Source organism: Chiloscyllium punctatum, chromosome 14, assembly GCF_047496795.1.
Source record: "Chiloscyllium punctatum isolate Juve2018m chromosome 14, sChiPun1.3, whole genome shotgun sequence".
Taxonomy (NCBI): Eukaryota; Metazoa; Chordata; class Chondrichthyes; order Orectolobiformes; family Hemiscylliidae; genus Chiloscyllium; species Chiloscyllium punctatum.
This window is the reverse complement of record NC_092752.1, coordinates 45,481,116-45,508,442: the sequence shown is the minus strand read 5'-3', so window position 1 is coordinate 45,508,442 and position 27,327 is coordinate 45,481,116. Positions and strand designations below refer to the sequence as shown.

General features: G+C 43.5%; 2 protein-coding genes across 7 annotated transcripts in view; one reads left to right on the top strand and one right to left on the bottom strand.

The window, feature by feature from the left end:
• LOC140485769 (uncharacterized) overlaps positions 1-27,327 on the bottom strand; it is a 179,239-nt gene that overhangs the window by 109,856 nt on the left and 42,056 nt on the right. For all 6 annotated transcript variants that reach the window (XR_011962430.1, XR_011962431.1, XM_072584290.1 and 3 more), the window contains exon 3: positions 16,980-17,154. Coding sequence is in view for 4 of the 6 variants with exons in the window: in XM_072584290.1 (XP_072440391.1) it covers positions 16,980-17,154 (175 nt within the window). In the remaining 2 variants the exon portion in view is untranslated. The remainder of the gene's footprint in view (positions 1-16,979; positions 17,155-27,327) is intronic.
• Positions 27,206-27,327, top strand: part of gucy1b1 (guanylate cyclase 1 soluble subunit beta 1) — a 265,032-nt gene continuing 264,910 nt past the window's right edge. The window contains exon 1 of the mRNA XM_072584282.1: positions 27,206-27,316. The gene's annotated coding sequence lies outside the window, so the exon portion shown is untranslated. The remainder of the gene's footprint in view (positions 27,317-27,327) is intronic.

Below are 27,327 nucleotides of genomic sequence, written 5' to 3'. Positions count from 1 at the left end.
CTGTATTGTTCTATGTTCTATGAGTAGATCTGAGCACCATGCCTTAAGAAGGACATATTGCTATAAGAATGGTAAGTTTTAGGATACATTTTAGCTTGCTTGAATCTGATATAACTGATATGTTAAACAAAATGGTGTTGGGGCGGGGTATGGTTAGCTTGGAGATGGCCAAGCATAAACAAAGAAAATAAAGAACCAAAGAACAGCAAGATAACGAGTGCATGTGACCAAAGGCTTGTCTCAACATGACCCAGCAGTAACTGAAGGGGGCAATTACACACAAAACTGCAGAAAATGCCTCTTTTTTAAGAAAAGGTATAAAAAGCCTTGATTTGTCTAAACACACAGGAGAGCACTTGCAGCACTGCCTAGCGTGTAAGCACACGCTCAGGATTGCTGGGCTCTCCCGCCACATGGTGAGAAGCAATCAATAAAGGATCTTTAATACTTTAATTTTGTCTTGTGCTCTCGTTTTTAGTAGAAAAACCAAGCAAGCTTTAACATTACCCTTGGAAGGCATATGATATAGATTTACAATAGCTGAACTTCAGGGATTAAGTTATAAAAACAGATTATATAAATTAAGGCAGGTTTCTTTAGAACTTAAGGGTGATCTGATCAGACCCTTCAAGTTATTAATGAAAAAAGACAGGGAGATATAGATAAACTGTGGGGGGCTCTGTGGTTAGCACTGCTGCCTCACAGAGCTAGGGACCCGGGTTCGATTCCTGCCTTGGGCGATGTCTCCGTGGAGTTTGCACATTCTCCTGTGTCTGTGTGGGTTTCCTCCGGGTGCTCTGTTTTACTCCCAATCCAAAGATGTGCAGGTCAGGTGAATTAGCCATGGTAATTTGCCTGTAGTGTTAGGTGCATTAGTCAGGGGCAAGTAAAGGGCACGGGAATGGGTCTGGGTAGGTCATTCTTCGGATGGTTGGAGTGGATTTGTCAGGCCGAAGGGCCTGTTTCCACACTGTACGGAATCTAATTTAAAAAATAAATATTTCCATTATTGGAGTTTCTAGAACTAGTGCGCATAACTTAAATATTAGGTCCAGACAGTGCAGGAGAGACATTAGGAAAGCCTTCCACAGAGAAAGGATGAAAGATGTTTGAAACTGTCTTCCAGTGGATGGCAGTGGGTACAGGGTCAGTGGTTAATCAGTTTTACATCTGAGATAGGTAACTATTTTGTTAATCAAAGATATTCAGAGATATAGGCTAACGGCAGATAGGACCACAGATCAGCTGTGATCTCACTGAATGATGAAACACGCGTGAGGGGCTGAATGGTCTACTCCTGTTCCTATATTTCAATGATATCCAGGGATCCATGATTTGTTAGTCCCGTCCTTTGTCTTTATTGGAATATTTTGACCCTGTGCTCTCCCAATTCTTTCTTGAATGTGCCCCACTGTGCTGAAACAGATTTACTTAAAAGCATCTAGCCAAATGCCTCACTCCAGCCTAGAACTTTGATTTTAGGGCCATCCTTGTTGCTGTCTGCAAACTATTCCCTCACTGGTGGTTCAGCTACTGACTCGGCTTCGTTATTTACAATTAAGTCCAGGACCATCCTCTTTCTACAAATTGGCTTAAAAAGCTCTCCCATGTGAACGTTAAGAATTCTGCTGCCTGTAAACATTTGCACTATACTTGAGTTTGAGAACAGGGAAGTTTGCACTATACTTGAGTTTGAGAACAGTTGGAACTGCTGGTTATGTCACAACTACAGTATTGTGTTCAGTTCTGTAATCCATATTATAGGAGGAATAAGATATAGCTGAACAAGTGCACTGGCGATTTATCAGGATGTTGTCTCGACTGGAGAGTTGGTTATGAAGAGAAATTGGACAGCCTGAGCTTGTTTTCTTAAGAACAGAGGACTCTGAAGGGGGCCATGATTGAGATGTTTAATATTATGAAGATCCTTGATAAGAAAGGCAGGAAGAAACCTTTCCCCTTCATGGACGAATCAATGCCCAGTGGGTATAGGTTTAAGGTATGGGGCAGAAGGTCTTATAGAGGATGTGAAATTTAAAAAAAACTCACTGAGACTGTGATGGCAATTGCCATGGCAGCAGAGGCAGAAAGTTTCATAACAGTTCAGGAGTATTTAGATATATGCTTGCGATGCCAAGGCATGCAAGGCTACGAACCAAGTGCTGCAAAATAGGATTAGGATAGATAGGCGATTGTTTTTGACTCGTGCAGATTCAGTGGGTCAAAGGGCATTTTTCTGAGCTGTACACCTCTATGACCCTATGGTAAAAACAATGACTGCAGATGCTGGAAGCCAAAGTCTAGATTAGAGTGGTGCTCGAAAAGCACAGCAGTTCAGGCAGCATCCGAGGAGCAGGAAAATCGACGTTTCGGGCAAAAGCCCTTCATCAGGAATACAGGCAGAGAGCCTGAAGGGTGGAGAGATAAGTGAAAGGAGGGTGGGGGTGGGGAGAAAGTAGCATAGAGTACAAGAGGTGAGTGGGGGAGGGGATGAAGGTGATAGGTCAGGGGGGAGGGTGGAGTGGATAGGTGGAAAAGAAGATAGGCAGGTAGGACAAGTCATGGGGACAGTGCTGAGCTGGAAGTTTGGAACTGGGGTGAGGCGGAGGAAGGGGAAATGAGGAAACTGTTGAAGTCCACATTGATGCCCTGGGGTTGAAGTGTTCCGAGGCAGAAGATGAGGCGTTCTTCCTGCAGGCGTCTGGTGGTGAGGGAGCGGCGGTGAAGGAGGCCCAGGACCTCCATGTCCTCGGCAGAGTGGGAGGGGGAGTTGAAATGTTGGGCCACAGGGCGGTGTGGTTGACTGGTGCGGGTGTCCCGGAGATGTTCCCTAAAGCGCTCTGCTAGGAGGCGCCCAGTCTCCCCAATGTAGAGGAGACCGCCTCGGGAGCAACGGATACAATAAACGATACTGGTGGATGTGCAGGTAAAACTTTGATGGACATGGAAGACTCCTTTAGGGCCTTGGAGGTGAGGGAGGAGGTGTGGGTACAGGTTTTGCAATTCCTGCGGTGGCAGGGGAAGGTGCCAGGATGGGAGGGTGGGTTTTGGGGGGGCGTGGACCTGACCAGGTAGTCACGGAGGGAACGGTCTTTGCGGCCACCCCTTTCCACCAAGATCCCACTATCATAAGTCACAGCATGAAGCAAAAACTGAAGAGAAAGACGAAGGAGTTCAGTTAGCAGACACCCTGTTTGATGTAATGGTGCAGGAAAAAGCTGAACAGGCAGAGGGTCAGGCAGAAGTGTTTAGTCCTGAAAGGTGAAGGGAATTTGCAACAGAAAGACAAGATAATAAAAGATCTATATGTTGATGCATACTCAGAAAAGGAGGCAGAGGATATTCCTGAGGGTTTTTATCTCAAAGATATTATCTAGAGTCATTTGGTTGTGACAACAGCTTTCTCCATTTTTAAGTTAATTTACATGATGGTGGTTATCCTGTGTCATTGTTATGATGTCCTAAATTCCAGTCCTTAATTATATCAGCCCTGTTGTACTCTGCACTGTATTTGCAACACAATTTGAATCGTATATAAAATACTTTAAATTTAGTATTGTTGGAAAGTCTTCTAGTTTACTAGTAAAGACTGTCTTCCCACTAATGTAAAATATTTGATGTCAGAACGAGAGTCCTTATGTTTAAGTGTTGGCTTAAAATACTTTACAACAGCACTATCTACAAGATGCATTCCAGAAATTCACCAAGGGTTCTTAGACAGTAACTTCCAAACATACAAACATTTCTACCTAGAAGGACAATAGTGGCAAAAACACCACCTGGAAGCCACTCAGACAATCCCTACTTGGAATCACTGTTTCTTCAGTATCTCTGGTCGAAACTCTTGGAAGACCTTCCCAAATGATATTGTGGGTCTACCTACAGTAAATGGTCTCCAGCAGTTCAAGACGGCACCACACCAGCATCTTCTCAAAAGTAATAGGCAATAAATGCTGGCCCAGCCAGCAACAACGACATTCCAGTAAAGAATTTAAAAATCCCAAACAAAATTGCATAAACAAATGTTTATGCAATTATCCAAAACAGTATCACTGTGTGAGAAACCTGCTCTGCTCATGAGTGGCAGTGAGAGTCACATGCAAGCCCGCACATAGAATTAGATTCCAAGATAAGAGATTTTGCATATTAACATATTTGGAATGATATATTTTACCCAATGTTTAAGCTACCTTCACCACCATTAGTGGATTTGTCCTTTCCCACAGGCAGACTTGGTGCTTCAGTGATATATGGTTGAGGGGGAGTGTTCAACTTTGACTCCAGGATCTATGAGGTCTCAAGCAAAATGTGCTATTGACCAATGATGATTATCCCTCGACAATGAATCTGTGTGTCTCCTTTTTAACCACTGACCGGAAGAAACATTTGGCACAGAATTCATTCTAGGTACAGAACATCAATGTCCATCACCACGAGTGGTTCTTTAAATAAGTTACCTGAGTTGCCAAGATGCTTGTAGTAAGTGTGGTGCTAGAAAAGCACAGTCAAACAGCATCCAAGTTGCAAGTTTCAAGTGAAAGCCTTTTATCAGGAATGAGCTGGTTCAATGAGGACTGTAATATGTTGGGAGTAGTGTAAAGTATACTGAAAAATGTGGTGAAAGCTACAACACAGGAATAAACAGAAACAATATCCTGTACACCGTCAATTCTGTGGGAAGCTAGGGAAGTGACTGCTGGGCCTCTTGCTGAGATATTTGTATCATCAATAGTTACAGGTGAGGTGGCAGAAGTCAGGAGGTTGGCTAATGTGGTGCCCCTGTTTAAGAAAGGTGCTAAGGACAAGCCAGGAAACTATAGATCAGTGAGCTTGACATCAGAGGTGGGCAAGTTGTTGGAGGGAATCCTGAGGATGTACATGTATTTGGAAAGGCAAGGACTGATTAGGGATAGTAAACACGGCTTTGTGTGTGTGAAGTCATGTCTCACAAACTTGATGAGGGTAGAGCGATAGACATGATCTAAATGGACTTCATTAAGGCGTTCGTCAAGGTTCCCCATAGGAGACTGGTTTGCAAGGTTAGATCTCATGGAATACCGGGAGAACTAGCCATTTGAATACAGAACTGGCTCAAAGGTAGAAGACAGAGGGTGGTGGTGGAGGGTTTTTTTTCCAGATTGGAGGCCTGTGACCAGTGGTGTGCCACAAGGATCGGTGCTGGGTCTACTACTTTTCATCATTTATATAAATGATTTGGATGCGAGCTTAAGAGGTACAATTAGTAAGATGCAAATGACACCAAAATTGGAGGCGTAGTGGACAGCGAAGAAGGTTACCTCTGATTACAACAGGATCTTGATCAGATGAGCCAATGGGCTGAGAAGTGGCAGATGGAATTTAATTCAGATAAATGCGAGGTGCTGCATTTTGGGAAAGTAAATCTTAGCAGGACTTCTACACTTAATGTTAAGGTCCTAGGGAGTGTTGCTGAACAAAGAGACCTTGGAGTGCAGGTTCATAGCTCCTTGAAAGTAGAGTCTTAGGTAGATAGCATAGTGAAGGAGGAGTTTGGTATGCTTTCGTTTATAGGTCAGAGTATTGAGTACAGGAGTTGGGAGGTCATGTTGCGGGACATTGGTTAGGCCACTTTTGGAATATTGCGTGCAATTCTGGCCTCCTTCCTATCGGAAGGATGTTGTGAAACTTGAAAGGATTCAGAAAAGATTTACAAGGATGTTGGCAAGTTTGGAGGATTTGAGCTATAGGAGAAGGTTGAATAGGCTAGGGCTGTTTTATCTGGAGCGTCGGAGACTGGGAGCAACCTTATAGAGATTTATAAAATCATGAGGCGCATGGATAGGGTAAATAGACAAGGTCTTTTCCCTGGGAAAAGACAGTCTACTCACCTTCTTTGAGAATTTGACACATTTTGGCATTACCATTACTGAAATCCCACCCCTAATTATCCCACGTTATTCTTGAGATTAGCAATGAACTGAAATTTATTTGAACCAGCATTGTGTGGCAACAAAAGCAGGTGATCGGTATTCTGCGCTGGGTAACTTAATTTCTGACCCCACAAAGCCTCTCTATCATCGACAAGTGAGAAATTTGACCAATAGCATCTTTCAAACCCGTGATCTCGATCATCAAGAAGAATGAGGATAGCACACACATATTTACTCAACCACAAGAGTATTCCCTTGCAGGTCACATATCATTCTGACTGAGAAATACATTGCCATTTTTTCATCGTCACTGGGTAAAATGCCAAAACGCCCCATTGAACTACACCGAGAGTTTACCACACAACAGCAGAGATCAAGATGATGGCAACTAAAAATGGACAATAAATGCTAGTCTTGAGAACAATGCCATGGATAGATTCAAAACCAATATCACCCTTTACAAATCACTAGGCTTCTTTGTTTCTTCATGTTGTTTTAGAATAAAATTATTTATTCACTATTCTTCCTTTATTCATTATCCTTTGATCTTATAATGTGCAATCTGGTGGCTCATCACTTGGTCTGACCACCGAACGAAGAAAAAAAAATAAAAAGAAGAGTCTTACAGAAGACAGCAAAGACAAATAATCAGGAGGTCAGAAAGGATTCTGAAATTATAAAAGGTTTTGATTAAGAGGAGACAAATATGATGGCCCAGTCATATTATCATTGGACCATTAATCCAGAAACTCAGCTAATGTTCTGCGGACCAGGGTTCGAATTCCACCATACCAGATGATGGAATTTGAATTCAATTTTAAAAAATCAGGAATTAAGAAACTAATGAAACCATGAAACCACTGTCAATTGTTGGAAAAACTGATTCATTAATGCCCTTCAGGGAAGGTAAGCTGCTATTCTCACCTGGTTTGTGACTCCAGACCCATGGCGGTCAACTCTTAAGTGCCCTCTGAAATGGTCTTTCAAATCACTCAGTCACTTCTATCAATAGCGACAAAGTCTCAAAGATATGAAACCAGACGGATCACCTGGAATTGACCTAGGCACTGGAAAAGCCAACAGCAGAAACAGCCCTTCGAGCCTGCAATGTTCTCCTTCCCAACATCAGGGGGCTCGTGCCAAAATTGAGAAAGTTGTTTCGTAGACTAGTCAAACAACAGACTGAAATAGTCATATCATGGAATCACACCTTCCAGACAATATCCCAGACACTACCCATCATCCCTGCATATGTTCTGTCTCACTTGCAGGACAAACCTAGCAGAGGTGGCAGCACAGTAGTATACAATCTGGAAGGAGTTAACCTGGGAGTCCTCCACATTTGACTCTGAAACCATGGAGTCTTGTTAGTTTCAGGTTAAATACGAGCAAAGAAACTTCCTGCTGATTATCATGTACCATCTTCTCTCAGCTGATGAATCAGTACTCCATGATGAACAACACTTAGAGGAAGCACAGAGGGTGGCAAGGGCATAAAAAGTACTCTGAATTGGGGATTTCAACGTCCATCACCAAGAGTAGCCCAGCAGCAGTACTACTGATTGTCCTTTAGGACGCGACCAAATCATTGTTGCTAAACTGGGTCTGCAGTTGGTGGTAAGGGAACCAACAAGTGGGAAAAACATACCTGACCTCATCCTTACCAATCTGTCCAAGTCAGTATCAGTAAGAGTGACCACCACACAGTCTTTGTGGAGGTGAAATCTCCCCTTCACATTGAGAATATCCTCCATCATGTTGTGTGGCACTATCATTGCGCTAAATAAGCAGATCTGGCAACTCAAGGCTGGGTTGAGGCACTGTAGGCCATCAACAGTAGCAGAATTGTACTTCAGCATAATCTGTAACCTCATGGCTCAACATATCCTCCACTCAAGCATTACCATCAAGCCAGGGAATTAATCCTGTTTCCACCAAGAGTGAAGGACATCACTCCAGGATGTCCATATGTGAAGAAGAGGTTTCAACTTGAAGCAAGCAAACAGTATAAGCAGCAAGTGATAGGCAAAGCTAAGCAATCCTACAAGCAACGGATCAGATATAAACTCTGTAGTCCTGCCTAATCCAGTCATGAATGATGGTGGATAATTAAACAACTCATTGGAGAAGGCTCCACAAATATCCTCATCCTCAATGATGGACGAGTCCAGCAAACCAGTGCAAAAGTTAAGACTGAACCTTTTGCAACAATCTTCATCCAAAAGTGCTAAGTGGATGATACATCCCTCCCTCCTCCCGTGGACCCCAGCATTGCAGGTACCAGTCTTCAGCCAATTCAATTTTCTCCAAATGATATCACAAAACAAGTTGGAGTTTCTGGACCATTTGGGCCCTGACAACAGAATAGAATATCCCTTATTATCACGTGTATTCAATATAAAATACAATGAAAGTGTCTACCATTGCCAGACGTAAGTGGCATTCACATTAACTTAGAATAGAATTTTAAAAAAAGATAAATTAGAGAGAGTCCAACTTTCTTCCTCCACTGCTACAGCATGCTGCTCCTGGAATGACATGCTCCAGGCTTCCCAGCCCACACCACGCCATCAAGAGTCTCCCACTCTGGGCTTCCCAGCCCACACCAAACCATCAAGAGTCTCCCACTCCGGGCTTCCCAGCCTACATCAAAAAGTGTGGTGCTATAAAAGCACAGCAGGTTAGACAACATCCGAGAAACAGAAGAATTGGCATTTTAGGCATAAGCCCTTCATCTGAATGTCCCAGTCCATACCGTGGAGCTGAGTGTGTCCTGCTGCAGGCTTTCCAGCCCATGCCATGCCTCTGCCAGGGGACACTCCACGTGGAAGCTCCAGGCTTCCCAGGTCAGCTGGCTGACTCTGTAGTCACGCTGTCTCTGAAAACACTGCCACCATTCGTAGATTTACTAGGATGGTGCCTGGTATGGAGAAAAATTCTTATGAGGAAAGGCTGAGGGACTTGAGCACTGTTTTTGTTAGAGAGAAGGTTGAGAGGTAACTAATTTGAGACATATAAGACAATCAGAGAATTGGATAGGGTAGATAGTTAGAGCCTTTTTCCTTGGATAATGATGGCCAGCACGAGGGGGCATAGCTTTAAATTGAGGAGTAATTGACATCGGACAGACATCAAAGGTAGATTCTTTACTTAGAGAGTAGTAGGGGACGTGGAATGCCCTGTCTGCAACAGTAGTAGACTCGCCAACCTTACGGGCCTTTAAATGGTCATTGGATAAACATTTAGATGAAATTAGAATAGTGCAGGTTAGAAGACAACTACCGTCAACTCTTTCTATACTTCTCAATATTTTATAAAATTCTATCAGATCCTGTACAAAAATACAGGACAAATCCAACCCAGCCAATTATTGTCCTATCAGTCTACTCTCGATCATCAGTAAAGTGATGGAATGTATCAAGTGCTATCAAGCAGTACCTGTTCAACAATAGTCAACACAGTGAAGCCCTGTTTGGGCTCTTTTATGGTCACTCTGCTCCTGCTCTCATCACAGCCTTGGTTGAAACATGGACAAAAGAGCTGAATTCCAGAGGTGAGATGAGATTGACAGCCCTTAACATTAAGGCTGCATTCGACCAAGTGTGGCATCAAGGAGCCTGAGCAAAACCGGAATCAATGGGTATCAGGAGCAAATTCTCAGGTGGCTGACCCATGGAAAAACGGTCGTGATTGTTTGAGGTCAGTCATCTCAGCTCCAGGGCATCTCTACACTAGTTCCTCAGCATAGTGTCTTAGGCCCAATCACCATCAGTTGCTTCACCAAAGATTTTCCGTCCATCAAAAGGTCAGAAGTGGAGATGTTTGTCAATGACCGCACAATGTTCAGCACAACTCATGACTCCTCAGACACTGAAGCAATCCATGTCCAAATACAACAAGCTCTGGACAATATCCAGGCTTGGGCTGACAAGTCATGAGTAAAGTTTGCACTGCACAAATGTCAGGCTATGAGCATCACCAACATGAGACAATCTAACCACTGCCCCCTTGACATTCAATGGTGCTGCCATCACTGAATTCCCCACCATCAACATCTTAGGTGTTATCATTGATCAGGAACACAACTGGACTCACCACATAAACACAAGAGCAGGTCGGAGCCTAAGAATACTGTGATGAGTAACTCACCTCCTGACTCCCCAAAGCCCAACCACCATCTACAAGGTACAAGTCAGAAGTGTGATGGAATACCTCTATATGTCTGAATTTATGCAGCTCCAACAACACTGAAGAAACTTGACACATTCCAGAACAAAGCAACCCAGTTGATTGGTATTCCATCTAAAATCCTGCACTCCCTCCAATACTGACAAGATGCAATGTAGAAATTCACAAAAGATCCTAAGACAACACGTTCCAAATACAAAACATTGTCTGTCAAGAAGGGCAAGGGCAACTGATAGTTGGCAACATCACCACCTTCAACTTACCCAAGAAGCCAGTCACCAACCTATCTTGCAAATACATCGCAGTTTCCTCACTGTTACTGGGTCAAAATACTGGAATTCCTACCTGAATAGCATTGTGAATAACAACGCTCTCCATAATTCCCAATTCCTCCGCCTCCACCGCGTCTGTTCCCAGGGGGACCAGTTCCACCACAGAACACAGAAGATAGCCTCCTTCTTTATAGACTGCAATTTCCCTCCCACGTGGTTGACGATGCCCTCCAGCGCATCTCATCCACATCCCACACGTCTGCCCTCAAACCCAACCCCTCCAAACGCAACAAGGATAGAACCCCCTGGTCCTCACCTTCCAACTCACCAACCTCTGTATACATCGCAGCATCCTCCACCATTTCCGCCACCTACAAACAGACACCACCACCAGAGATATATTTCCCTCCCCACTCTATCTGCTTTGTGGAAAGACCATTCCCTCTGCAACTACCTCGTCAGGTCCACACCCCCAACAATCCACCTCCCCGACACCTTCCCCTGCCATCACAGGAATTGCAATACCTGTGCCCACTACTCCGTTTAAATCCCCAAAGGAGCCTTCCACATCCATCAAACCTTCATTTACTGTATCAATTACTCCCAAAGCAGTCTCTTGTATATTGGGGAGACAGGGTGCCTACTCGCAGAGCGCTTCAGAGAACATCTCCAGGACACCCGCAACAATCAACCTCACCGCCCTGTGGTCACACACTAACTCTCCCTCCCATTCTGCCGAGGACATGCAGGTGCTGGGCCTCTTCCAATGCCACTACCTTACCACCCGACGCCTGGAGGAAGAAAGCCTCATTTCCGCCTCAGAACCTTCTAACCCGGTGGCATCAATGTAGATTTCACCTCGCCCCACCTTATCCCAGTTCCAACGTTCCAGCTCAGCACTGCTCTCATGACCTGTCCATCTTCCTTCCCATCTACCCACTCCACCCTCCCATCCGACCTATCACCATTAATCCCATCTCCATCCGCCTATGGCACCCTCAACTACCTTCATCCCAGCCCCACCCTTCCCATTTATCTCTCCACTCCCGAGGCTCTCAGACTCATTTCGGATGAAGGGCTTTTGCCCGAAACATCAGTTTTCCTGCTCCTCGGAATCTGCCTGTCCTGCTGTGCTCTAACCTCCAGCATCTGCAGTCCTCACTTTCACCTAACAGCACTGTGAGTCAGCCCACAGCAGGTGGGCTTCAGTGGCTCAAGAAGGCAGCTCACCACCACCACCACCTTCTCCATGACACTTAGGGGCAGGTAATAAATGCTGGCCAGCCAGCGACACCAACATCCCACAGATGAATTTTTAAAAAATCTTGCTGGAACTGCATATTTGGGAGCTAATGTAATATAGTCACCAAGAAATCCAACAGGAATTCAGACAAAATGTCTTACCCATAACTGAGAATATGGAACTCAATACCACAAGGCATAGTTGAAGCAAACATTATAGAAGTATTTAAGGAAAGGCTAGGCAACTAAAGAGATCAAATGGGTAATTTTTGTTCTTTTAGTTCAATGTGATGTCTGACATTTTTACTAAGTTTAGAGGCAGACTCTCTCTCCATCTGATACTATGAAACATATGGTGATGCTGCTCCTTAAAGAAGGTTATGTTGTCCTTGGCTTTTTCTCAAGATGTCATAAAAGACACAGACTCGGAAAAGTCTAAGTTTGAAGGGTTTTAGGGCCAGTTTGATTATGGTTTTTAGGAATTGCCTCAGGCAAACGGCTTTTAAGTTTTAAAAAAACACTTCTCCCAGCTCAGCTTTTCTTTGGTTGGGTCTGACTATTCACTGAAAGCAGTCTGGCAGTTTTGAGGCTGCTGGTCCAAGAAACAGCTACATGAAAGAAGCAAGACCATTCTGATCCTCTCTGTGTGACACCTCTCTCCTGTAAGACCCTGTTTTTGATTTTAACTGTTTTGCCAAGTGCTGTTTAAGGGCGGCATGGTAGCACAGTGGTTAGCACTGCTGCCTCACAGCGCCAGAGACCTGGGTTCAATTCCCGACACAGGCGACTGACTGTGTGGAGTTTGCACATTCTCCCCGTGTCTGCGTGGGTTTCCTCCGGGTGCTCCGGTTTCCTCCCACAGTCCAAAGATGTGCAGGTCAGGTGAATTGGCCATGCTAAATTGCCCGTAGTGTTAGGTAAGGGGTAGATGCAGGGGTATGGATGGGTTGCGGGTCGATGTGGACTTGTTGGGCCGAAGGGCCTGTTTCCACACTGTAATCCAATCTAATCTAAGTGGTGCTTATGGGTATTGTTGCAAGTATTGGAACAACATCATTGAATTGTGATTATCTTTTGGGTTTCCAAATAGGTTAACTTATTCGGGTATTCTGTTGTCTTTTGTTTGTGTTTCATTTGGTAATCTTGTAAATAAATTCTGTTTTGTTTAAAACTAAATGGTTTGATCAGCTGCATCTCTCCTGCAATATCTGTGTTATACCTGCTTAAACCATCGAGCAAAGTTACGGTCTGGGCTGCTTTCTTGAAATGTTTTGAGGGTGTCTGGCCTGGTCCATTACAGACTGGGGACTTGTTCTATAGTCCTGATTTGGGATTAGGGTTGTTGGGCTTGAAGGCAGTGAGTGATTGGTGTTTGTGTCTTATCTTCCGGATGTTAAATAGCTGTTTCAGTCACCAAGAGTTTTCTGGGGATTTGCAAAAACTCTAAGGAGATTAAGGCGAAGCTGCTGGAATTAGCAGACAAGCTGGAGTTGGAGCTGCCTCATTCCATAAGGAAAAGACATATAATTAAAGCAATATCCCAGCATTTACATTTGCTGGAAACACCATCAGAATCTTTAGAAATGGCTAAAATTCAATTGAAAATGAAGGAGCCCTTCGAGTTAGAGACAAGAGAAAAGGAAAGGGCAACAGAAATGAAACAGTTTGAATTATGCTTAAAAGCAGATGGAAGAGAAAAAGAATAAATCACCAGCAGAACAAAAAGAGAAAGAGAGAGAAGAGAGAAAAGGAGGGAGAGGAAAGAAGAGAGAGGGATTTTGAACTTTAGTGATTGGCACTTAGTCAGGAAAGTCAGCTTAAAAGGATGGAGATGAAGGCTGAAGGTAAGCTTAGTGAGGGCGAGCAAACCAATGGGAGCCAAAGACCTGGTGAGGATCTGTTTAAATATAGAACATAGAACAGTACAGCACAGAACAGGCCCTTCAGCCCACGATGTTGTCCCGACCATTGATCCTCATGTATGTACCCTCAAATTTCTGTGACCATATGCATGTCCAGCAGTCTCTTAAATGTCCCCAATGACCTTGGTTCCACAACTGCTGCTGGCAATGCATTCCATGCTCTCACAACTCTCTGTGTAAAGAACCTGCCTCTGACATCCTCTCTATACTTTCGTCCAATCAGCTTAAAACTATGACCCCTGGTGTTAGCCATTTCTGCCCTGGGAAATAGTCTCTGGCTATCTATGCCTCTCATTATCTTGTATACCTCAATTAGGTCCCCTCTCCTCCTCCTTTTCTGCAATGAAAAAAGTCCGAGCTCAGTCAACCTCTCTTCATAAGATAAGCCCTCCAGTCCAGGCAGCATCCTGGTAAACCTCCTCTGAACCCTCTCCAAAGCATCCACATCTTTCCTATAATAGGGCAACCAGAACTGGACGCAGTATTCCAAGTGTGGTTTTATAGAGCTGCAACAAGATCTCACGACTCTTAAACTCAATCCCCCTGTTAATGAAAGCCATATACTTTCTTAACAACCCTGTCCACTTGGGTGGCCATTTTAAGGGATCTATGTACCTGCACACCAAGATCCCTCTGTTCCTCCACACTGCCAAGAATCCTATCTTTAATCCTGTACTCAGCTTTCAAATTCGACCTTCCAAAATGCACCTCGCATTTATCCAAGTTGACCTCCATCTGCCACCTCTCAGCCCATCTCTGCATCCTGTCAATGTCCCGCTGCAGCCTACAACAGCCCTCTATACTGTCAACGACACCTCCAACCTTTGTGTCGTCTGCAAACTTGCTGACCCATCCTTCAATCCCATCATCCAAGTCATTAATAAAAATTACAAATAGTAGAGGCTCAAGGACAGAGCCCTGTGGAACACCACTCACCACAGACCTCCAGGCAGAATATTTTCCTTCTACTACCACTCGCTGTCTTCTATTGGCCAGTCAATTCTGTATCCAGACAGCTAAGTTCCCCTGTATCCCATTCCTCCTGACCTTCTGAATGAGCCTACCATGAGGAACTTTATCAAATGCCTTGCCGAAGTCCATATACACCACATCCACAGCTTGACCCTCATCAACTTTTCTAGTCACATCCTCAAAGAACTCTATAAGGTTTGTGAGGCATAACCTGCCCCTCACAAAGCCGTGTTGACTGCATTTAATCAAGCCATGCTCTTCCAGATGGTCATAAATCCTATCCCTCAGAATCCTTTCGAACACCTTGCAGTCGACAGACGTAAGACTTACTGGTCTGTAATTGTCACGGATTTCCCTATTTCCTTTCTTGAAGAGAGGAATTACATTTGCCTCTCTCCAGTCCTCAGGTACGACTCCAGTGGAGAGCGAGGATGCAAAGATCTTCGCAAGTGTTGAAGCAATTGCATTTCTCATTTCCCAAAGCAGCCGAGGACAAATCTGGTCCGGGTTTGGCGACTTGTCAATCTTAATGTTTGACAAAATTTTCAGCACATCAGCTTCCTCTATCTCTATCCATTCCAGCATGCACACCTGCTCTTCAAAGGTTTCATTCACTATAAAGTTTGTTTGTTTCTTAAAGACAGAAGCAAAAAACTCATTTTGGGCTTCCCCTACCTCCTCAGACTCCACTCACAAGTTCCCTATGCTATCCCTGATCAGCCCTACTCTTTCTTTGACCATTCTCTTATTCCTCACATAAATGTGTAAAATGCCTTTGTGTTCTCCCTAATCCGTTCTGCCAAGCCTTTCTCGTGCCCCCTCCTGGCTCTCCTCAGACCATTTTTGAGCTCCTTCCTCGCCTGCCTGTAATCCTCTAGAGCTGAGCTTGACCTTAAGCTTCCTCCACCTTATGTAAGCTACCTTCTTCCTTTTGACGAGATGCTCCACCACTCTTGTCATCTAAGATTCCTTTATCTTACCCCTTCTTGCCTGTCTCAGAGGGACATATTTATTCATCACTCACAACAACTGTTCCTTAAACAGTCTCCACATGTCTACAGTGCCTTTACAATGGAACAATTGCTCCCAGTCCATGCTTCCTAACTCATGTCTTATCGCATCATAGTTTCCTCTTCCCCAATTAAATATCCTCCCATTTTGCCTAATCCTCTCCTTCTCCATAGCTATGTAGAATGTGAGGCAGTTGTGGTCCAAGAAACAGCTACATGAAAGAAGCAGAACCATTCTGATCCTCTCTGTCTGCCATCCCCAGTGTTTGATTTTACCTTTTTTTGCCAAGGTCTATGGGGATTGTTGCAAGTATTTGAAATGCTCTCTCACCACAATGCTCTCTCACCACAAGATCTGATACCTGCCCCGGCTCGTTTCCAAGCACCAAGTCTAGAATGGCCTCTCCCCTCGTCGGCCTGTCAACGTACTGAGTTAGGAAACCCTCCTGAACACACCTTACAAAAACAGCTCTATTCAAATCTTCTGCTTGAAGGAGGTTCCAATCAATACTGGGAAAGTTAAAGTCACCCATTACAACAACCCCACTATGTCCACACTTTTCCAAAATCTGCTGACCTATGCTTTCTTCCATCTCCCTGCTGCTATTGGGGGGCCTGTAGTAAACCCCTAACGAGGTGACTGTTCCCTTGCTGTTCCTAATTTCCAATCATACTGACTCGGTAGGCAGATCTTCCTTGACAATAGTAACTTCTGTAGCTGTGATACCCTCTCTGATTAGTAGTGCTGCACCCCCTCCCTATTCTTTTTAAATGCTCTAAACCCTGGAATATCCAGCAACCATTCCTGCCCCTGAGAAACCCATGTCTCAAGATGTCATAAAAGACACAGACTCGGAAAAGTCTAAGTTTGAAGGGTTTTAGGGCCAGTTTGATTATGGTTTTTAGGAATTGCCTCAGGCAAACGGCTTTTAAGTTTTAAAAAAAACACTTCTCCCAGCTCAGCTTTTCTTTGGTTGGGTCTGGCTATTCACTGAAAGCAGTCAGGCAGTTTTGAGGCTGCTGGTCCAAGAAACAGCTACATGAAAGAAGCAGAACCATTCTGATCCTCTCTGTCTGCCATCCCCAGTGTTTGATTTTACCTTTTTTTGCCAAGGTCTATGGGGATTGTTGCAAGTATTTGAAACAGCATCATTAAATTGGGATAATCTGCTGGGGTTTTCGGATAGGTTAAGTTATTAGGTATTCTGTTCTCTTTTGTTTGTGTTTTATCTGGTAACCTCGTATATAAATTCTGTTTGGTTAAAACTAAGTGGTTTGATCAGCTGCATCTCTCCTGGAATATCTGTGTTTCACCTACTTAAAACGACTAGCATAGTTACGGTCTGAGCTACTTCCTTGAAATGTTTTGAGGGGGTCTGACTTAGTCTGTAACAAACAGTTCAAAGGAATACCCCCTATAACTGAGCAATAACACAGAATATTCACTGGTATATTACTGATCACCTGATATATGGATGCTCTGATTGTGTCTGCAGTTTCACATTTAAACGTTGCATTTCCTGAAGACTTTGTGTCCAAGATTTCTAATGTTCCCAAGTATCGAGATTCTGTTGTTCTGGATCTTGGACTTTTTCCAACAAAAGAACGATCAAAGGTCTGTTTTAGAGAACTCCCAAGCCTGTGGAAAAAGCAAATATTAACTTACTGAGATATGAAATTATATATCACATAGATCACGTCAAAATTTAATTAAGATATACAACTCAAGATGTGAAGAAACAACCCAGGATAAATGCATTTAAATATTACTTGTTGAATCTAGATTGGATACTTCATGGTTTTTTTCTGGCTGTTTTGATAGGTGGCTAAAGTACTAACAACAGGAAGTCTCACCCACTAGGCATGCATGTCAGAGATTCAACCCCACACTACAGGATTTCCAAGTAAGGTATGGAAAATCATGTGCAGAACCACTGAATTTCTGTTTTTCCATTGACATTGTAAAGTTACTTAAGATGTTTCCCTCTGACTTTCTTTTGGTTACAATGATGCTGTTTAATCCCATAAGTGGTCTGAGTATCTTGTGATTTAGTATGCTGGTATCACCTATTGTGTCAGTATATGATAGTGCAATCAAGAGATCCAGCAATTGTATTTCCTTGTGGTTGGAACTAAATATTCATATTCTCACATATTTGAAGATGGACTGATGAAGCACATGTAAGATTACAATGATTAGGCTGCTTTAATTCACAGAAAGGAACATTCAGAGCGATAGTTTACTACCAGGCTCAGGACTGAGATTCAACCTCCACCTGAAATGCAAATAAAGCATCACTCAATGCCATTCTTATGAGGCCTTGAACTATTTTCAGTTGAGTGTCATTTTACAAGGTGCTCAGTTTTAACAAGCTTTATTTTGAACAGCCCAATCACAGTTGAAGGGAAGATGATGAGCTTGCGGTACTATTGCTCGACTATTAATCTAGAAATCCGGATTTGAATCCCACCATTTGCATTCAGTAAAAATCTGGGACTAAGAGTCTAATGATGATTGTGAGACTAATGTCAATTATTGGGGAAAATCTATCTGGTCCACTTACCATATATACTTATGTATAGGTCAAGTTTTGACGACTTTTTAAAACTGAAACTAAAGGTTCGACTTATACACGAGGAATAGTTTTCAAGGGGATGAAATTCATGCTTGGCATGAGTCAAAAAATGGACAAACAAAAGCCAGATATCTACATAAAATAGTAAACGACAAAAGGAAAAAGAATATTGGCCATTATTGAATATTTATCTACAAAATACGGGCAGCATGGGGGCTCAGCGGTTAGCACTATTGCCTCACATCGCCCAGGACTTGGTTCGATTCCAGCCTTAGTCTGTGTGGAGTTTGCACATTCTCCCAGTGTCTGCGTGGGTTCCTCCCACAATCCAAAAATGTGCAGGTCAGGTGAATTGGCCACGCTAAATTGTCCATAGTGTTAGGTGCATTAGTCAGCGGGAAATGGGTCTGGGTAGGTTACTCTACGGCAGAATGATACAGTCACCAGTATCGTAAAGTGCATGTAGGTCTACACATATGTACTAAAGCTAATAGGCATAGCAGCAGGTGGTCAGGCCATCTATTGAGGATATTTGTACAACACACATGCATGTTGCCACCCTTTGTGAAGCTTTTTCTCCTTCTTGCATCCAAGTGTCCCATTTCTTCCGTATTAAGTAGTTAAGTGGTGTATTAGCGCTAACATCCAGTGGCTACACCATGCTCATAAGGCCTCCAGTAGTCATTGCAATTTCAGTATTGTTAGCTTAAAGTTCAGCTGTAACACTTACACTCTGCATCATCTGAACAAATCCCAAACCAGCAAGCTTTTTCCTTTCTAAGTCCACCTGGTTGCATATTCCAGACCTTCCTAATCCAAGTCTTGCAGCTACCTTCATCCGTTCACCCTTTTTCATGGATGAGGACAACAATGCCTTTCAGAAATTTGTTTGGGCAGGGTATTCCATTTAAAAATCACCATCGACTTTAACTTTGTTCCATCTGCCATACAACCAAGTACCACAGTGAATAAAATCTTTTCATGGTCAGTAGTCTTAACCAAAACTGTTTTTGCTCCAATTTTGTTCACAGTTCTGTTCCCTGTCATATCAAAGTCCATTGAAGTTGTATTCATGTTGTCAAAGCATGAGAACCTGAACCTGTTTTTCTTCCAACTTCCAATCGCAAAGTGATGGAACCCAATTAACTTGTCAGTAAGTTCTACTGGTAACCTACACACTGCTGAACACTATCGGTGATTTAGCATGGCCAATTCACCTAACCTGCACACCTTTGGATTGTGGCAGGAACCCAGAATACCTGGAGGAAATCCCCGCAGACACAGGGAGAATGTGCAAACTCCACACAGTCACCCGACAGTGGAATCGAACCTGGGTTCCTCGCGCTGTGAGGCAGCAGTGCTAACCACTGAGCCACTGTGCTGCCCCAAAATGACTGCAAGTCAACTACAAAATGATTTAACGTCAAGGGAAAATAAAAGGCACATGACAATAATATTCAGATGCAGAAGACAACAAGGCCAATGAGACAAATGACCAATAATGCACATGCCTGAGGTTGCTAGCAGTCAAATGTTAATGTTGCAAAGCTGACCAGACAGAAATTGAAATAAGATCACAAATCATTGAGAGTATCACCATCGCCAACTATCTCAGAAAGCACGGAGAAAGATAGAGCACTATCAGAGTTGCTGAAGCTTGCAAACTCATTTTAATGTTCAAATCCAGGTCCATTAACATTGAGACTACCAAGAGCTACACTCCTAGATCTAACTCTTGTAAATATCATTCATACCAGAAAACCAAAGGAATAACAGTTGACAAACAATGTCATCATGTGTCCAAAGAATTTCTACGCCATGGAGTGCTCACCCAGACCGGCCTGACTGTCCTTGTATGGATAAGCAGTTTAAATATGTAATGTTTGTAACAAAGTCAAAGTCAGTCAAGTAGACATCACAGAATAGGAGGCTGTTAATCTTGCCCAATCAGGGAGCCCTGGCTGACAGATAAGAACAGAATTGTTTGCATCATTTCTCCCTCCAACTCTATTTTGATTTAGTCCCTACCCTCCCCTTCACTGTTTTGATCACACAGCATTGCCCTGTGGTTTGAAGGGCAGTGCTTGTCACTGGCCACTTGGGTGTTTTTCCTATCTTCCTGGTGGTGGAAATTGAATAAAGATTTGTGCACTTTGTGTCTTTCACTGTGTCTCACATCTACACACACACACACACCATGGGTGCTGGGGAAAAAAATAAGCACTACCGCACTTAGGCGGTAGTGTGGGGGTTAAATATTAAAAAAAATTAACAGGGGATTTGCGGTAGTGTCAGGGTAAAAAAAAAAGGAAAAAAAAGAAAAAAAAAGAACAGAATTGTTGTGGGAAAAAAAAACAGGATTGACAACCTGCTCACTCTCAAAGCTGGCTCTGAGGGAGTTGGTTCAGTATCAAGGACTCTCCACATGGACATGATGGAATACCAGCCCCTGGGGAGTTATTTCAATGGCAATGAGAGAAAAGCACACCTGAAAAAGTTCGCTCACAACAGTTGGGGTAAGTATTTCTACCATCATGCTGTTATTTGGGACGCTTGACTCATTTGATCAGATCATTGAAGACTAGGCCCAGTATAGGAAAAGAATGTGTGACTTTTCTCTGGGCAAATGACATTGGAGAAGATGCAAATTGTCCCTACAACTTTGCGGTTATTAGAGCCTAACTTTCCCTGAGACATCAGATACTAAAGCTTTTGAAGAGTTGACAGTTTTAGTTAAAGAATATTACCAAGCCTCCTCTTATTCCAAGATGCTATCAGTTTTACTACACAATTCAAGAACCAAGGGAATTTGTGTTAGGATTTTTGACAAGGTTTAGATGACTGGCAGAGGCATGTGACTTTGATTTACTCCTTAATGAGATACTGAGAGACGGTTTTGGAATGTGGGATCAATGATGTGACCATGAAAAAGTGCCTACCAGCTAAAGCCCAACTTGACTTCAAATAGGCACTGAACTTGATTGAGCTTGTGAAACATGGGTTGAGGCAATTGCAATATCTTACTCAGGACATATCCTGAAAACAGTGACTCTGGGTCAGCCACAGCAAGATCCCAAAAACACAAGCAAGTCTCGGCCAAATGGTTACAATTATTTCAGAGTTCTGGCCAGCAAGCCAATGTAGTTGCTGTCGGTACGTGGACTTGAGACAGTAGACGAGTCCCACTCAATTTAAATTGAGTAAGAGAACACATTGGCTGCTATCCGGGAGAGTACACACCTTGGAAAGTCCACCTGAATCTGGTTTAGAACAATTAAATTGCTTATCAGCATCCAAATCAGAACCAATCAAAATAAATATTTGGTGAACTGGTCACCTGGTTCAAATGGATGTGGATACCAACACAAACTGTTTCAGTGATGGCAGACCATCACTTTCAATAAAATCACTTTGAACCCCAACTCTTCAGTTTGGGCAAGACTTTGGCTAGATGGTGAACATATGCCAGGGATCCTTTACAGATTGAAGATACAACTTCGGCTCCAGACTTTTATGAGAAGCAACTGGTTCAGTTACCAGTAATTGTAGTAAAAGGCTCGGGTCCAAATTTGATGTGGAAAAACTGCTCGAGAAAGATTCACCTAAATTGGCTCAATATTATTCTATTAGAAAATGGCTGCCTGAGGAAGAATCACGGGACCCAAAATGTAAATTCTGATTTCTCTCCACAGCTGCTGCCAGACCTGCTGAGCTTTTCCAGCAATTTCTATTTTGGTTTCTATCATCCTGTAAGGTGTTGGCACACTATGATCCCAAGCAAGATCTGTCATTGACATGTGATGCCTCCTCATATGGCATCGAAGTAATATCCGCTCATAGATGGCCCGATGGAGAGGAACGCCCAATAGCATAAGCATACAGTGTTGTCCTGCCTCCCCCCGCCCCAGTCAAAGCAAAATGCTCAGAGAGACAGTATAGTTTTAGATCTTTAGATTCCCTACAGTGTAGAAACAGGCTCTTCGGCCCAACAAGTTCACACCGACCCTCCAAAGAGTAACCCACCCAGACCCATTTCCCTCTAACTAATGCACCGAACACTATGGGCAACTTAGCATGACCAATTCACCTGACCTGCACATCTTTGGACTGTAGGAGGAAACCAGAGCACCCGGAGGAAACCCACGCAGACACAGGGAGAATATGCAAACTCCACAGATAGTCGCCCAAGGCTGGAATCAAACCTGGAACCCTGGTGCTGTGAGACAGCAGTGCTAACCACTGAGCCACCATGCCACCCCAACATCTACCTCCTTCATCTGTATTTTGGGCCCTGGAGGGAGAAAAGATGATTGCCCATGTCAAAGAACAAAGAAAATTTACAACTAAGGAACAGGCCTTTTGGCCCTCCAAGCCTGAGCCGATCCAAATATACTGTCTAAACTTGTTGGTCAATTCCTAAGCACCTGTATCCCTTTGCTCCCCACCTACTCCTGCATCTGTCCAGATGCATCTTAAATGGATCTACCGTGCCAGGCTCTACCACCTCTGCTGGCAATGCATTCCAAATGCCCACCACGCTCTGTGTGAAGTACTTTCTGGGTAAATCCCCCTTAAACTTTCCACCTCTCACCTTGAAAGTGTGACCTCTTGTTATTGAATCCTTCACCCTGGGAAAAAGCTTGTCTCTACCCACCCTGTCTAATCCCTTCATGATCTTGTAAACCTCAATCAGGCCCCCCCTCAATCTCCTTTTTACTAATGAAAATAAACTTAACCTACTCAACCTCTCTTCATAACCAGGCAACATCCATGTCATGACTTCACGGTCTTCTTTGGAACAGCAGCTTCTCAATGAACCACATGGTCATTTTACAGGGAGGAGCATCCAGATAACGCAACATACATATTGATTGGGTGACCATTACAATGAGCAAGTGTCAATAGTAAAGATTAAGCCATCTGCTGTTATTCACTGAATAACTGGCTTCACATAATGAATACTTTTCATCTTGTTAACTGACGTTACATACTGAATGCTACCTTGTCTTGTTAAATGGCTCAACATATTGAATGCTTTTCCACCTTGTCTCCAGCATCCCATTGTTAATTGTAAGTTCTTATCTGATCTGAATCATGTTCAGCTGGACCTCTTGTTTCACAAAACTCAGAACTTAACTCTTTCCCTGCCTGCTTACACCCTATACACATTCTTATTCTCTCCTTTTATCATTTCATGATAACCACCGGGATGGCACAAGTAACTTTCATCAGACTCTGACAGCCAGTATTTAGGCAGGTTATTGACACACAGCATACAATGATTATAACAACAAAAATTACTAGTCTGTTACAGTAATTAGAGTGTGAGGAACCCTCCCGTGTGGAAAAAAAATTAACCAGTAAAGTTCTTAAATCCACAGGCCTTTATAACCAATTCATTCTCTCCAATGTCAAGTGGGAATCAGCCAGTTCTCGAAAAATCTCCTTTAGTAAAGTTCAACCAGAAAACAAAATTCAATCTGCCCTTGCATCACTCCTTGGAGAAATCTAATTTCTTGGATAAGGTAGTTAAATGCTTCACAAAACTGACAAGACTTCCATCCTTGCAGAGATATTTCAGATGGAGGATACCATGGAGCAGTGCAGCAGCTGGAGCTGCAGGCCAGGCAAAGGCAGCATTCTTTGCTGTCTCTGCTCCCGCTCTGCTATTAAATGTAACAAAGCCAACTGGCTATGGTGATGTTAGCTCGATCAGCGAACCTACATATCCCTTAAATAATGGAAAGGTGAGATAAAGCTCACGTGGTGTAATGTGCATAGGAAGGCTACTGACAACAATGTGTATCGACCTCCTCTTCACCATTGTTAGCTTCTTCACTTTTCTTGCTCATGACTGGGGAACTGATTGAATACGTTGGATCAGTTTGGAGGGGTGGGCGGTGGTCCGAAGGTGTGCTTTACCTGTGAATGGAGAAACTCTAGAGATGATGTTAGCTACTGAATGTATCTTTGAATTTCTCCTCTCATTTCTTCCTTGCCAAGGAATTACTGGGTATCAGTATGAAGACACACATTTAACTACACTAATTGGTGTCTGCCTATTTCAGTATTCTTTGAATTCTTGAAGTCTATTACTCTGTTCACTATTGTTTTATCAAGTTTTATACAATCCGTAAACTTCTAAATTGTACTGCCTAAACAATTCAGTCAATTATAAACAACAATCAGTGATCCTAAAATCAAACCCTCGGGACAGCCCTTTCAGGTTATTCAAAAATTATTAACTTTTAACAAATTGGCTCATGTGAAAGCTGTCAGGAAAAGTATTTCAAAAGTCTGCAACAGCAAGAAAACAACAATATTCCCTGTGCTTTAGCAACTGAAGAGGCAGTTTCAGTTCAGATTTAAATCTCAAGTATTCATGGGAAACAAATGCATATTTGTTTGAACATATTTTAAAACATGTTCTCCAAATGAAACTTGCCAAATAAAACAATTGGAATTACAGTGGCAACTTTGGAAGAGATCAACATTCTTTGAATTTGCAATATGAAGAAGGCCAATGAAGAATTTAAGCAGCTGATATTCAAGTTCTGATATTTTCTAGAAAATCTTAACAAAACATCAAATTAAAAATGCACTCTTTTTGTGAACACTCTGCATTAAAAACACAGCAGCAAAGATATTTTAACACAATATTCTAATCTGGTTAAAACATGATCACTGACCTAACTGTTCCTTTTTAAACAGGTATTGTGGAATTTCAAACAAATCAGGAGCTCAAGGCACCCAATTCGTTTTCAGGTTACAAATTTGATAATTTTAAAAATGGACATAATGTTGTACAGTTTCAATGTAACAACAAAATCTGTCCCATTATATAGCCACAAAACAAACTGAATGGAGATCCTGATTCAAACAAGGCAGAACAATTACTTGAAAGGATTTTCTGAACCAGTATTTTAACAAATCAAAATTTTTAAAACATTAAACACTCTCAGCATGCACAATTTACATTGAAACTTTCCCCTTTCAATCCAAGTGTTAGTACAGCCTTAATTTCAGTGTTTCTTGTTTAGTTTTTTGCATCCTCTCACTGAAATTACATTTATAAAAAGAAAGCCCTCGCAGCGGACCACATGGCGCCACAGTCCAAGCCAATCTCTTTCCCCCAGAACAAAGACTCACAGAGCCTCAAAGTTCCCCACTAGGGGACTTTAATCCGTTTCTCACTTTATTCCTCACGTGGGCTTGGATCAACACCTAAATACAGAGAACCTGAATTTCACTTAAACACAGAGACCTTGAAACCCACATAATACAGAAAGCTCGAACCACAATTAAACACAAAGAGCTCAAATCTCACTTAAACACAGAGTTCAAACCTCAGCACAGTGCGGAGGACTTGAATCTCAATCACAACCCCTCCTCCCAATGCAGCAGAGGACTTGAATCTTTGCCTGTCAGCATGAAACTGTGTCTCTCAACTGAACTAATTACCGTTCAAGGAATCCATAGATTAGACAGTGATTGAACAAGGGGACCACCTCCAGTACACAGGAATAGCGAGAGGAACCAAGGTTTAAAATCTTACCTTGTCGGCCCATCCATCTCGAGACAGCGATGTTCTGGGTGGCTGCTGACACCGTCCAATAGTAACTATCTGTTTGGATCCTGCTGAATACGCCAATGTTGTTGTCCCATTCCCCCCGCCCCCGCCCCCACTTAGTCAAAGCAAATGCTCAGAGACACAGTATAGTTTTACCTCCTTCATCTTTATTCCAGGTCCTGGAGGGAGAGGGAATGATTTTTTTTTTTTTTTATTTCAAAAATATACTTTATTCATAAATGATTTGATGGTCTGTACATTGGATCATGCCATACATATGTCCATATTTACAAACACAGATTCGACTTTATTCTTGTCCTTTACAATCCTGTGCATTTTTTCAATCTTGTATATATACATATATTTGGCTGAGGCATCAGCAGAGCCCAAAAAAACGTCTGTATGGGCCCCCTGTTCTTCTTTCGGCAGGCCGATCTTACACAGTGGTCTTTCCCCACCGCGCCTTGGCGGCAGCTGCCCCAAGCTTCAGCGCGTCCCTCAACACGTAGTCTTGGACCTTGGAATGTGCCAGTCTGCAACACTCGGTCGGGGTCAACTCCTTCAGCTGGAAGATCAACAGGTTTCGGACCGCCCAGAGAGCGTCCTTCACCGAGTTGATGATCCTCCAGGCGCAGTTAATGTTCGTCTCGGTGTGAGTCCCGGGGAACAGGCCGTAGAGCACGGAGTCCCGCGTCACGGCGCTGCTCGGGACGAACCTCGACAAGCACCACTGCATTCCTCTCCAGACTTCCTCTGCATAGGCACATTCCAGAAGGAGGTGTGTGACAGTCTCGTCCCCCCCGCAGCCACTTCGAGGGCAGCGTGCGGTGCGGCAGAGAGTCCGGGCGTGCATAAAGGATCTCACAGGCAGAGCCCTTCTCACCACCAGCCAAGCCACGTCTTGGTGCTTGTTGGAAAGTTCTGGCGATGAGGCATTCTGCCAAATGGCTTTGACAGTCTGCTCAGGGAACCGCTCGACAGGATCCGCCCTCTCCTTTTCCCGAAGGGTCTCAAGGACGCTACGTGCTGACCACTTCCTGATGGACTTGTGGTCAAAGGTGTTTTTCCTCATAAATTTCTCCACGAAGGACAGGTGATACGGAACGGTCCAACTACTCGGAGCGTTCCGCGGCAGCGAGGCCAGGCCCATCCTTCGCAACACCGGGGACAGGTAGAACCTCAGTACGTAGTGACACTTGGTGTTTGCGTACCGGGGATCCACGCACAGCTTGATGCAGCAACACACAAAGGTGGCCATCAGGGTGAGGGTGGCATTGGGCGTGTTTTTTCCCCCATTGCACCGGTCTTTGTACATAGAGTCTCTTCGGACCCGGTCCATCTTTGATCTCCAAATGAATTGGAAGATGGCCCGGGTGACTGCGGCGGCACAGGTCCTGGGGATAGGCCAGACCTGTGCCACATATAGCAATACTGAGAGTACCTCACACCTGATGACCAGGTTTTTTCCCGCGATGGAGAGCGACCGTTGCCCCCATCTGCCTAGTTTCTGTCTCATCTTCCTGAGGGAGAGGGAATGATCGCCAGTGTGCACAGAGACATGAGTTCATGGTCTTCTTTGGAACATGAGTTTCTCAATGAACTATATAGTCATTTTACAGGGAGGAGCATCCAGACACAACATACATATTGATTGGGTGAGTATGAT